The 14314-nt window shown below is 38.3% G+C and overlaps 1 protein-coding gene across 6 annotated transcripts in view; it reads left to right on the forward strand.

The window, feature by feature from the left end:
• Window positions 1-14314, forward strand: part of ENPP2 (ectonucleotide pyrophosphatase/phosphodiesterase 2) — a 76089-nt gene that overhangs the window by 20691 nt on the left and 41084 nt on the right. For all 6 annotated transcript variants that reach the window (XM_079901183.1, XM_079901178.1, XM_079901180.1 and 3 more), the window contains exons 9-11: window positions 6903-6958; window positions 11883-11948; window positions 12891-12963. In XM_079901183.1, coding sequence (XP_079757309.1) covers window positions 6903-6958; window positions 11883-11948; window positions 12891-12963 — 195 coding nt within the window. The remainder of the gene's footprint in view (window positions 1-6902; window positions 6959-11882; window positions 11949-12890; window positions 12964-14314) is intronic.

The raw sequence follows: 14314 nt of genomic DNA on the forward strand, positions 1-14314 counted from the left end.
TTTATGTGTCTATGTTTATACATGTGTGTATGTGTATGTGAGGTTATGATTATAAAAGTGTGTGATGATAAGGATCTCCATTAGGGTGACAGTGGTAGAAATGGTGACATAGGGGTAACTTTCAGAAATATTTTGAAGAAGGAATACTCAGATCTTATTGATTTACTAGATTTGTGGACACAATGAAAAAGAAGTGAATGACATGACTGCCACAAAATTTTAGCCCAAGCGCCATACGATCAGGAACAGGGAAACTTGCTGGGAAAAAAAAATCTCAGTGAAACCCACAGTAAATTTATGAATTCTTCTGTTTAATCCATTTTTTAAAAAATCTTGGAAGTTACGTATAAGTAGAATCTACCTTGGTTCTGGACCAGCAGATTGATACTTTGAAAGAAATCATCCTATTTACTTCAGATCAAATGGCTGGGCAGAAAGTAAAAAGAGATATAGGTGGCTTTCTGCACAATATTTTTCCTGTGACTGTGTGTATGTGTACGGTCAGGCAGCTTGCTTTGGTCAGAGGTGAGCAAAGCAGCAACATAAATCCACAGCTGTTTAATGTGCAGAATTGAACTAAGTGCACGTGACCCTGGGTAGAAGGATCCGAATCCCCGTAGGAACACATCCCAGTACACACAGTCAATCAGAAACACGTAGAAGAAGGATGGCAAATGGTTCCATCTCATGTCTACTCTGACTGGGGGCCACGGCTCCCTGGAACACTGGTGGGAAGGGGGGCTGGGAGGCTTTTGTGCAATCTGCCATGGCATGAAGAGTGGGCAGTCTGCACATATCCACGTACCTACCATCCCCAAATGATCTCCTACCTGGAAATGTTTGCTTCAGTCTATGGGCTAAATAGAGAATATAAAGTATGAAAAAAATGGTATTGCTCTTTGAGAAAAGGTCATCTATGACAAAAAAATTCATATTGCATAATCAGTATGCATGGTTAAATATGGACTTTTCATTTAAAAAAAAGTTGGAAGACTTGTGTATCTGTAGAAGTGTTTCTTTCTATCAGAGGTTCTGATTCTGCTGTCTTTATTCAGGCTAGACTCCCAGAAGTCTGTGATGTCTTACGTTGTAAGCAAAGTGAAATTTGTTTACAGTGTGGATTTACCAAACAAAGTTTCTGATAGAGGAAGATTTTAGGTATAAATAAAATAATTGAAATTTGAGTTCTGTCAAGAGCTGTTGCTAGTTGGTGTTTTATATTAATTTTGTCATGGAAGCAAACTTGCTTGAAGAACCACAAAGGATATAAATAGTAATTTTATCAAATTGGATCAACTTCCACTGAGTGTGGATATTAGGCTTCCTCTGGGTTGGCATGACTCAGAAGATGAGTCCACATATTCATTAACTCCTGCAGAAACAGAGCAGACGGAAAGCTGTGAACCTGCTCAATGAAGTGAAGTCTGTTTTAACCCTGTTTGCCTGTTTCCTCACTAACTCTCTAAGTCGACGCATTTCACTAAGTTTAGTAATTCCCTAGTGCTGACGGAGATTTGCACTGAAACTGATTTGTGTTTCTGTCTATCTTCTTGAACAATATGCCACCATAAGAAATCCAAGGAGCACAGTAGATATCATTTAAAAACATGTTTTATAGAAACTTGGCACATAGGAAAAATATATGGACAGGAACTATAAGAAACTACAGTATGAGTATAAGAAATTATAAGTGCTATAAGAAAAGATGAGCCTTAATAAATACTCCTTAAGCATAAGAGGCTTGTATATTTCACAGTGAAAAAATAATTGGAGTAGAGAAAATATTTATAAAAATCTTAAATAGGCAATTAAGTCAAACAACTTATTTTTTACTGAGTGATTAAACCATGAAAGACATTTGGCTAAATAATATATGAGTCATATTAAATGGTGAATAAGAACCATTCTTATTCTAGTTTGAAATCTTATATATGACATGAGGCATTTGTAGTGTCCATTCAATTTGAATTGCACCATTCAACTTCCAAAAATAATTTCTATAATTTAATTTTATTTTTAAAACCCTGATATAGCCACTTTAGCAAAGTGGAGTCTGCTTTTAATTTGTTGATCTTCAGAATGCACTATTAAAAGTTGTCATTCACTGTACGATCCTACATTTCTCCTACATATTATAATGGGATTCCTTTTCATGTTGTTTTGAAACTATTTACTTTTTTCTCATTACAAAAGTATGTTCCATACTCTTAACAGAGTGCCATAAGTGTGTTTGTTTCTTTGAAAAATCTCTCCATTCTAATCCTGCAATTTCTAATACTAAGATAACTCAGTGAGGAAATTGCCTGTTCCGTTCAAAGCTGGACTCAGAGAGGTGGAGAGTGAGTGAGACTCCACAGGGCCCACTACGTGTGACGATTTGAGAGATGAGTCCAGCACCCGACCATGGTGCAAGTCCTCTGGAGCCATAGTTTCTGGAGGAAGGAGGATTCTTTTTAAAAATTAAAAAAAAAATTTAATTGAATGAAAGATTCTTTAAACTCTATAGTGCTTTACAATTTTCAAAAGTTTCACACACATGATGTCAGATAATCCCATAATAACCCCCCTTCTTTCCCTTACCTTTATATTGCCCCCTTCCCCTTCCCTCTCCTCACTGGTAACCACTAGTTTGTTCTTTATATCTGTGAGTCTGCTTCTTTTTTGTTTTATTTACTAGTTTGTTGCATTCTTATTACTTCTCAAGTTGCCGGGCCTATGGTGGTTTTCGGCCAGCATTGGTGATGCAATGAGTTGGTCCTGAGACCATCCTTGTGAATTACTGTAGTGTAAGAACACAGGAAAGATGGCAGGTTCAAGAAAGAGATAGCAAAGAGAAGAAGAATGACATTAGAGTAGGAGTGAACTTCCAGGCCAAAGGGATTGGCCTGATGGAAAATGTTAGTCTTTGCTTACCACTTTGTCTAACAGGTGACTTTCTTTTTTATTTTTTCCAGGAAAATTTTACCTTTTCTTTATTGTGTTTCTTTTCCATATACTGCGATAAATCTATATTTCTTTCTCATTTTACTGTATCATAATGTACTTAGGATAGACTCTACTCTCCTGGTCCCTTTGCTGCCAGGCTCATTTCTCTTTCAAATTTCACTGTAAGCAACCTTTTCTAAGTAGATTTCACGAAGCTCCCTCAGCCCTCGCTAAGCTCAGGGACCCACTTTTGGGTTTTCTTGTTATTTCTATCATAATTGTGACCATATCATTTGAAATTATTCACATAATCTGCTTTCGTCTGTGGGCCCCATGAGGGTAGAGACTTGATTTATTTATCTCTTTATTCTCAGGACCTAACCCACAGCCTAACACATTTAGGTGTCCATTTATTATGTTTTGGATTGAACTGTTCTACAGCCCCATCTGAGGCGTGTTTGCCTGTACTTCTTCCTGGATTTCATCACTCACCTTCTTCTGGCCCTAATCACCTGGAAAGAGCCACACTGGTTCACAGTCTATTCTGCTGCATCCCCGAAGCCTCACTTCTTTAGTTTGTTCCTACTCTTGAATCTCAGCGATTGATTTACTCCTGCTGATACTAGGGCCCCGCCCATTCCTCTGGTGTCCCAGAATTCTATTTCTTCTACCTCTGTGCTTTAGAATGCAAAGGAATAATTTCCCTGCAAAGAACTGCTAGGAAGACTACAATAGTAGTTCATGGTTTTCAAAAATGTTTTTTTGCATGTTTTCCTTTTTAAAACATCTCCCCTTCTCCCACAGCTGCATATTCTCCTGAATTTGAGAAAGTGTTGGATTTCGCATTTAAATGCTTCTGGTCCCAGTGGGAGTTTTCTTTTCTTTTTTTTTTATTCCTGATAACATATCAAGAAGGTACAATATTATTTCCATTTGTCCCCTTTTCAAAATGTAGCATCTAGGACACAAATGTTGAAAACTCTGCCTCTAGATAAAGGAAAGCAATGGACGAAATACTGGGATTAAAGGTGGGAAGGCCAGACTCAGTGTCTTCTTAGCTAATTATTTTTTAGCTGTGTTGTTTGGCCCATCGCTGAGGAAATACAGATTACATTCAAATTCAGAATGGGAAATGGGAAATTATAATTCCTATTTCTCTGAATTAACAAGAAACTAGTTTTATGATTTCTGTTTTATGATTCTCCCTCCCCTGCGCCTCCTCCACTTCATAGACCAAGAGGCTCCTTTTCATTTATCTTCCTTTGGACCAATATTTTACTGCACTTTTTTCTCTGTAATTACTAGATTTAACTTTAGAGTTCTGAAATATAATATATAACTTGCAAAGGAACTTTTATAACTGCTCATGATCTGATTTAACTTAAGAAACTTTCTTCATGCTTCAGTTTCATACCATTTGCCAAACCTTTGACCGACCAGCTTCATTACTGCTAGGGTCCTTTCCTTTGAGATTTTAAAATGTTTTTTTAATTCCAAGTATTCTCTCTTATTTGTTCATTCTTTGCACTTTTCTGACCATGCTCCCAATTTTCTTTTAGAAAATGCGGCCAACACAACTTGTACCAAGAAGCAGGGAGAAATTTTTTGCATCTTTTTTGGAAGAAATAAATAAAAAAATTTTACCTTTAGCTTGTCTTCATAGTTCACATTGCTTTTTACAACCGGTTAATTTTTTTTTTTTTCTGATTACCAAGATGTTAATTGTCAGTACAAAATTTCGGGGAAGTACAGACAAGTACAAAAAACCAATGATTCTGATTTTGCCACTGGGATAATTTTAGCACCCTCACATCTGTCGTCTCCCCTAGTGCTCTTTCCTTATACCATTGCAAAGACTCCTTTGGTGATCATTCCCCCTGAGGGTTAAGAAGTTAAAAGTTACTTATAGGGCTTCCTGTTGCTCTGATAATGCCAACATCAGCATGTATTCCACAATATAACTTTTGAAAATGTAGGGTCATCATTTGACAAAATTGTATTAAAAAATTTTCCGTTAGAAAACCCCAGATTGATTTTACATTTCATATCTGCCAAATATTGCCTAATACAACTTCCTTGGAAATGTCAAGGCACCACAGTTTCTAGGAAGTTGTTTGGCTGTGCGTGCACCAAGGATGTGTCTCTGAAACTAAAATAAGTATGCGAATAGATCACTTAATATAAGAAATTGATCTCTCTGGGATCTGAGGTGGCTTTGAGGCACCTGCAGGGTGTCCAGGACTCGGCTTGAGTTCACCTTCTTGCTAAAGGAGGCGCTGACACAAGACTGTATGAAACTCCAGGACCCATTTGAGTCCTCCTTGGCTTGAGGATACCCAGAAATGCCAGAGTTTATCTGTAAAGCAGAAGGATACTTTGGACCAAACCCTGGTAGGATGCTTAGAGCAATCTGAGGTCCTGATCTCTCTGGTCCATCCTAATGGGACAAGGACTCCACCTTTCCCATGCTAATGACATCCGCTGGCAGCTCAGACCTCCAGGGATCTGGGAGGGTGCTGTATGCTCTCCTGCCCCATCCCTCACTTGCCGGCTGCAGCAGCTGTGATTTTGGAGCTGGGGGTTTCCAGTCCTCCCCAGAGGCCTGGGAATCCTTACAGAATTCTCCCAGGCCAGGCGTTCCAGACCTTTCTGAGGCCGTGGCCAAGCTCCTGAATGCCCCACACCTCCAAAGTGCCCCTTTCCTCAAAAAACAAAGATTTTACCTGGAGTAAGTAAAATACTATCAAATTCTGGAGACAAAGAAACCAGACAGGAGGTTGGTTGCAACTCGTAGACCATTTTTGTTTTGGTCTTGTAAAAAACCAAGCTACACTTCTTTTTCCTGTTTGCCTCCTAAAGCTAAGGGATTTCTTCCACGGACTTCTATTCAATGGGACACTGGCCATTCTAAGTTGTTTTTAGTGTCCTGAAAATAACTGGATTATATTTATTTCCATTAATGCATAATAATTAAGATGAAAATTGATCTAGTGTTTACCAAATGCTAAAACACTGTTTTTAAGGACTTTACATGTATTAACTCATTAAAGCTCAGAATAATCCTATGCGCTAGGTAATATTATCTATATTTTAAAGGAATGTAGAGACCTTAAATAACTAGCTGAAGGATCACGAGGCTAGTAAGTGACAGAGACAAGGCTTAAAATGCAGCTAGCTGGTCGCTGGGCTCAGGTTCTTAACTGCCGTATCTTCTACCTCCCAACAGCATGAGCTGGAAAGAATATACATATATTGGCCACTCCACGGGGCATGAGGGATCTTAGTTCCCCAACCAGGGATCGAGCCCATGCCCCTTGCAGTGGAAACGCAGAGTCTTAACCACTGGACCGCCAGGGAAGTCCCTGGAAAGAATATTTTAAAAGCCTTAATGACATGCTTGGTTCACCTAACTTATCCCAGGAATTTACTCCTAAAATTCCACTTACTAAAAGGCTAAGTAAAAGGTACAAGGGGAAAACCAGAATAAAAAATAGCCCCTTTTCCCCATTTCATTCACCTCATTTAAAACAAAACAAGACAAAGCTAGGTTCCGAGATCCTGGCATCTGTGTGCCAAATTGGGGTTTTCCTCTGTAGGCTTTCAACAGTCAAGGAAACATATGGTCACTCGGGGTCCTTTGATGAGCAGAATTCTGCCATGTAAGTGAAATGTTCAAAACAATGATCAGAAAAGACAGGTACAGAAGAGATTCTTGAGATGAAATAAAAGTTTTTTTAAAAAGAGCCACTATAATCATAGCAGAGCTTGAAAGCTTTTGCAGAGAATGTATTGAATAACATTTATGGAAAGAATAATTCTGACTTCCAGATGTGAAAAGAAAAAGGTTGCAAATATTGGGAAATTTATGGTGGGGTATGGTAAAGTATAACATATCTGAGCTAATATATTTTAAAACCTTTTTCTTCTTTGACCCAAACCCAGAATATGTTCTAAGCCTCTTATATTTTCCTCATTAGCTATGGATTACAGCCACCAAGCAAGGGGTGAAAGCTGGGACCTTCTTCTGGTCTGTGTAAGTTACCTCTATTTTGTCAATGTAAAATTACAATTATGATTCCATTTAAGAAACATTCATTCAATTTGATTTCACTTCAGTTAAATGTTAACATACTCCAACGTATGAATATTTTCTGATTCAAAATAACCCTCCATTTTTTTTTTAAGAGATCCTCTCTGTCTTTTTCCATCTCCATTCTCTTTTCCTCTTCTCTCTCTCTTTTCCCCCATCTTTTCTTAATAGAATGTAAGGAAGATTTTCTCTCCTACATCTAGTCACCCTTTAGAATTTTCTGTCCCTGTTTATAGGTTTTTGGTAACTTGGCAACTAGGGAACGTATATTTCTCAGGCTATTTATTGCTGTGATTTGAATTATCATTTTCTGTAAATATATTACAACATTCTATATTTATTTTGGTTCACAACTTTAAAAATTGAATATGGTCTCAGACAGCTGATGTAGTGGTCTAGAGACTGGAAACTCCAGACAGGAGACAAGAGGAAGTCTCTGTTTCCACCCCATTTTCCCACTGAGCTCCAGGATTTCCCTAATAAGAAAAAAGGAACTACTTCTCTTCCCCGCAGAGGTGATGGGGGGATTAGTAGTTAATGTTCATAAAATAGCCTTAAGATGAAACTTACCTAATAAAAGTGTCAACATGTTGATTATTTTTGAGGTTCCTTAGTAAGAAAAGGAATCTGTTTCAACTTTCATGGGGATTTTGTTCCCACTGAGATGTTCTTTCCATCTTTATTTTTTTTAACCACCTAAAGCTGTTTCCATATTTGCCTCTTATGCCGTAACAAAAATATGACTATTCTGTAATTGTGCGCTGAGAGCAATCACAGGTTCAGATTAACACAGAATGGTACCATCTATATTCTCCAAATTCAGGAATAAAGGTAGCTTTTTCAGATTTGAAGGGCTAAATTGAAATTGGGTTTGGTGATTTGAAGCTAACACAGAGTGTCCCTTAACAGTCTCCCACCCCCCTTTTTAAAAAGAGATTTTCTCTGTTGAGAAATAAGTATATGTTAGAAATGACATGTAGATTTACCAATTTAATCTTATGCATTACATTTTTTAACCTTTGATTGCCATTGATACTTATAGAAGTGATTTCTTCTGCTCCACAACATATTTGGCTGGTAGAATGGAGAGGTGCCAACGGCATAATTAATACCTAGTCCCCACCCTTTACCCCCCGAAACTGCCGCAGAGCTTCATTGAAAAGCCTTAGTGTTCCGGTTTTGAATGGTAATTTTTTCCCCCATTTCAAACCTTATAAGAAGGTAGCTTTTTTGCTCCAAAGATGTCTGTAGTTTGCTTTGCTTCTCAGACTATTCTTTTATTTCTATATCCCGGAAGTGACTTGGATTCATTTTCTTTCTTTCTTTTTTAAAAATCTCTTTAGAACTTAAAAAAACTTGTCATACTTCCAGGTATTGAATAATTTAATATTTAATATGTCAAGGAAATCTACACGTCATAGATTCTGAAAATTTTAAAATTTAAAACCAGATTCAGCCATAGACTTAGACTTTGAAGGTCATCTTTTTAACCTGGTTCCATGTTGCAACCTAGAATTAGTCTAGCTTTTCAAAAGATAGCATTTCATTTCAAAATCATCCTCAGCTGAGTCTCCATTACACTCTTTTATGTCAATTCATGTTCAAAGGCAGTAATTCCCTTTATATATGGGTGTCTAGATTGATTCCAATCCCAGCTCTGTCACATAATAGAGTGCTGACCTTGGACAGGTGATTTAATGTCTCGATAAATGAATGTCCTCATCTTCAACTAGGAATGATAGTGTCTTCATCATAGGGTATCGTGAAGGTAGAATGAGTTAACTTATTTAAAGTGCTTAGTAGGGTACTTAGTACATAGAGAACAGCCAATAAATGGTATCTGTTTTCTTATTCACATTACCTCTTTCAACAATGACCAGACAATGGCTATATATGACCTAAGGTAATTTGTTCCCCTTTAGCACTAAATCACTCATCTGGTTTATTGAAACTCATCTAGTTTATTTTCCATTTTTCCTACTTCCTTTTCTTTTTCTAAAACATGTCTAATGTACTTGGTGTCATGAGAAATTCTATATCAATCAATAATGGTAAAGGCAACAGCAGGAATCCCATTTCCCTTTCTGTTTGGAATACACTCTTCCTTTGTCAGATCTGTTTGTGCCGTGTCTGCTTCAAATTTTAAACATTAATGGCTAAGGGCCATGTCTTTTTTGGTCTCTGAGGTTATTTCATAAAGATAATCTAAAGCGACTAGGAAACTTAAAGACCACTGTGTCTGACTCCTCACGTTTGAGATCAGAGTGCCAAGGCTTAGAGAGGTAAAATGTACCCAAGGCCACAGTTACGGTGGATACTCAGGCCTCCAAAGTACTCATGCTCTTACCACACACACGTATTCATCCCCTGCCCAGAAAATGGCAATTACCTGCTTCTCGTTCCAAGCAGAGAATGGTGACTTCCCCGTAATAGCTTTTTTTTTTTTTTGGTAGGAGTATCTTGTATCTTTTTTCGTATTCACAGAAATGCCTTGAACGTAATACGCTTTTAACAAATATTTCGTGAATGAGTGTACTATATCTGTGGGCCTGTGAATCCAGTACATAATGATAAAAGCTAACTTTTTTTGGGGGTGGGGATGCCACGTGGCTTGTGGAATCTCAGTTCCCTTACCAGGGTTTGAACCCTGGCCACAGCAGTGAAAGTCCGGAATCCTAACCACTAGGCCACCAGGGAACTCCCGTAAAGCTAACATTTTTCAATGTGTCAGGCACTATTCTAAGTATTATCTCTTTTAATCCATACAACAACCTTATAAGATAGGGACTATTATTCTCCTCATTTTATAGAGGCACTAAAAGGTTAAGTCACTTGTCAAAGTCTCATCCAACACAAACCCAGGCATTCTGGCCTCAGAGCTGATGCTTTTTTTCCCTGCTCCCTACTTGTCAAGTAGCCCATCCAAAGAAGGCATTAAAGGGTGAACATTTTGAGCTTGAAACAAATTCTATTAAATTGTATTTTTCCATTAGCATCAAGTGAGTCCATCAGAATCCATTTTTGTGACTTAACACCAATTACATAAAATAAAGCAGCTTGTAGGTAGGTAGTGAAGTAAGGTAAAATGAAAAGGCTACAACATTCACTTTTTTTTAAGTTAGGAAAGAATTCCAAATATGTAATTATTTTGTTCAGATACAGGGGATTTCTAAGGCTGAAGAATTAAATACCTTCAGCGATTAACCTGGCTTTGCTATGCCTACTTCAAATTCAATTATAGGTTATAATAGACAGGATCGCATTTATTCAATAGCATTGGAATTTGTTTAAATGAGAACTTGTTTTATGGTAAACATGACTTTTTGGGGGCTGGTAGGATAGTTCTAGACAGAGAAGGCGCCAGAGAGAAGAATGACAAATCTCTTACCTATTGGAAATAGGGGGAGGCTGCCTGAGTAGAGTCCCTGCCAAGTCTAGCCATCTACCATGGCTCTGAAGGTTCGTCTTTCCTCCTATCTCTCTCTTGCTCATGTCTACCAAAAGTAAAAGCTGAAATGGCTCACCCAATATCCCACAATAAATTTTTAGTAGTTTATTTTTTAGAGCAGTTTTAGGTTCACAGCAAAACTGAGCAGTGGGTACAGAGAGTTCCCATCTACCTCCTGCCCCCAAACACGCACAGCCTCTCCCGGTATCAACATCCCCACCAGAGTGGTACCTTTGTTACAAAATGATGACCCTCCATTGACACATCATTATCACCCAGAGACCATAGTTTATATTAGGGTTCACTCTTGGCCACAGTAATTTTTATAGTTTATATGAGGGTTCACTCTTGGCCACAGTAATTTTTACTATCTACAATTAAACTTAGGCTTCAGTTTAAATTCATCATAAACATGCTCTAATACTTGGTCTTGGATGGGGAAGCAGAAAAGTATGTTGTGTTCCTTGTTAGGAAAAAATAAGCAAATTTCCCCACAAATAAAGACATCACTCAGCTTGCGAGCATCTTAATGTAACTCAGCCCATGATACAATGCTATCATGTGAGCCGAGAGCTCTTGAAATGAGTGCCAGATTGAGGGTAATTATATTTCAACAGAGGAATGAGACTTAAACACAAAAGTCATTGTGGATGAAGATTATACCCTTTTTGTCAGTCTCATAATTATATGTGCCTATTCTTGATAGATTTTTATAGAGCTAGAAGAGAATTTCAAGAATACCTTTTCTAAACACTGATTTTATACAGGAGGAACTTAAAGTTTCAGATTAAATAATGTTTCTTAAGTCATATAGCTACTTAGAGATCGAATGATAACTAATCATGATCGTTAATGAAAATAGGGATGATTTTTAGCACTATGTGCTAGGCACTGTACATGCCTTCTGCCTTTCTTGTCTCATTTCCTCCTTACAAGCAAGCTGTTCAGTGTGCTTTGCTATCATCTTTATTTTACTGATGAGCAAACTGAAGCTGAGAGAGGTCAAGAGGCATAGAGGTCAAGAGAGGTCACACCAGCAAGAGGCAGATTGGGGATATAAGTCCTGGCCCTTCGGTGGCTACAACGAATGGCTTTACCCACTAAATAGCAATGATTCTGAGTGTGGGGTCCTTTCCGCCTGTAGCTGAGCCTCTGATAAGCATGGCAGATTCTTCATTTGACTGTGAATCAGAGTTTCCAGTGTTGTCTTCTGTAGCAGAGGCCGAGCAGCATGACATATGGCAAATAGAAATGGACGTTTAAACACTAATTGGAAAAGGGATCTTTTACTACGACAAAGTGAAAACAGATGGTGGTAAATAGAGAGCCCTTGGCCTGGGTGCAGGAGTAAGAGCTCATCAGGCTGGAGATGGTAGAAATGCAACCTAACCTCACGCTTTGCCGGTTGCTACCCTACAGGATGATCCCTCATGAGCGGAGGATATTAACCATCCTGCAGTGGCTCACTCTGCCAGACAACGAAAGGTATTTGCTTCCCCCCATCCCACCTGGCTCTCCCTCTTCTTTCTTTAGTACATTTCCACTTTAGGTCGGAATTGGGTGAATAACCAGACGGACTATGCAATAGAAGCACAGCCACTGTTTGGTATTATTACAAGTTTTGTGGTTCTGAGCCTTAAACGTGGCTTCCCTAAGAAGGACTTAGGTTACAATGGACGTAGGTTATTGAGGACCATTTAATTACATGAATTACTCCAGCTATCAATCCTGGTCACCGCAGCAGAGCTCGAGGGAGTTCCCGGCTTTGATAAATAAACCAGCAGCATCCCAAGGATTGGGGAAGCATGAAGACTGACTTTTAAAAAAGATTTTATTTTATTGAAGTACAGTTGATTTACAATGTTGTGTTAGTTTCTACTGTACAGCAAAGTGATTCAGTTATGCGTATATATACATTCTTTTTCATATTCTTTTCCATTATGGTGTATCACAGGATGTGGAATATAGTTCCCTGTGCTATACAGTAGGACCTTATTGTTTATAAACTCAATATATAATAGTTTGCATCTGCTAATCCCAAGCTCCGAGTCCAGAAGACTGACTTTTCACTTGAATGGAGTTGTCTTTCAGGCTGCAGATTGCATGGCCCCTGTGAATTTTCACTGGGTTCTATTATTTTGGGGATCCAAGACCAGAGTTTGCCTTCAGATTTTCCTCATGACTTTTTATTCCTGAAAGTAGTAACCAGGCAGTTACCCCAGCAGGGATGGTGTAGGGGGTGGTGGGTGTTTTTTTTTCTTGTAGAAAAAAAACAAGAAAGAGACTTTTTTTCATGCTAAGACTAACAGTGGTTGGGCGATGAATTAACTTGATTTGAGAGGATTTTTTGGTAATGTGTAGGGATATTTGATATTCTTTGTCATGTGTGGTTTGGGGGAGATTCTGAACCTTCCAATTTTCCCGTAGGCCTTCAGTCTATGCCTTCTATTCCGAACAACCTGATTTCTCTGGACACAAATATGGCCCTTTTGGCCCTGAGGTTAGTAGCTTATCTTCTGCCTGAGGAGAACCTGTGTCCCTGGGCCGCCTAATCTACTGACCTTTTTCAGGATTTGTACAAAGTCTCTTAGGGTGTTTGTATGTGCCAAGTGGATACAGAGTCAAAGAACTACAAGAGTAAAAACATTTAAAAGAATCTTAAACATACGTGGTTTTCTTACAGGAACTTCATTTCAGATTGATTTGCTATTCAAACATATCCTAAACTTGGTGTTCATAGGAAGGAATGTATTCCAGCCCTGCAGGCATCAGTCAAAAGATGAAGGATCGGGAATGGTTGGCATTTGCCATCACTGGGATAGGAGTAGAAAAGAATCTGGAGGTGAAACCTGCAATATAAAACATTGCAACTGAATTTCAGCTCCCTTAAAACGGTTATGCTGTTCAGAGAGTGTAGGTCAGCTCACTAACCTTAGCAGGTACAAGCAACCTGGAATATTTGATAGCATTGGACATTTTTTATTTGATAAATCTTGACATAGGTATATACCTGTGAGACCATCACCACGATCAAGAGTATGAACATATCCATCACCCCCCGAAGTGAAACAAATTCTTAATTGGGAGAAATACACTGTTGAATGAATCTGTTTAGCAGAGCAACGTGACACCCTTGTATCACTCGGGGATCTTAGTAGAAGACAATCTGTCTATAAGGTAGCATCCAGTATAACTTCAAATTCAGGAGGTGGGAAAGGGAAGGAGATATTTTATTATGTTCCTCTTTTATCGAGAGATGGAAATTTTCCCAGTGCATCAGCATAGATCATTTTAAAAGATGCTGGGATTTGCAAATCTAAATCTTTTAATCTGTGAAATGTTTTCCACCTCTCTTTCTTACTAGGGTGGTGAGGTCTACATCAACATAATAAAACTTGATTTGGATGAGAAATTGTTTCATAAACTCTTTGAGGATGGGAACTACCTCTTATTCTCTGATAGCCGATGGCAACGCTGTTGGCTATAATTAAGTTTGTTATGTTCAGCATAAGGATGACTAAGCAAATACAGATAAGTGTGTCTTGGTTTAAGTATTTCTGACCAAAATGCAGCATGTTTAAACAAAGACAGTAAATACTAAGGAGCCATAAATACTTCTGAATGCTTTAACATCAATTCAGCGGTGATTTCCTTAAGCACTGGAAACTAGAGGCTGTGTGAACCCATTCCTAGTTTACCTTAAATCATTGAAGTCATATAAGTCTCATGCTCTTTTTCCTATTCCTTTGATGTTTAACCACTGGTGCATGATTATGAAACACAAATGATAAAATGAGATAAACATCTGCGTACATGAAACACAAATCTTATTCTTGCCAGAGCAAGCGTGG

Source organism: Stenella coeruleoalba (genome assembly GCF_951394435.1).
Source record: "Stenella coeruleoalba genome assembly, chromosome: 17".
NCBI classification, from domain to species: Eukaryota; Metazoa; Chordata; class Mammalia; order Artiodactyla; family Delphinidae; genus Stenella; species Stenella coeruleoalba.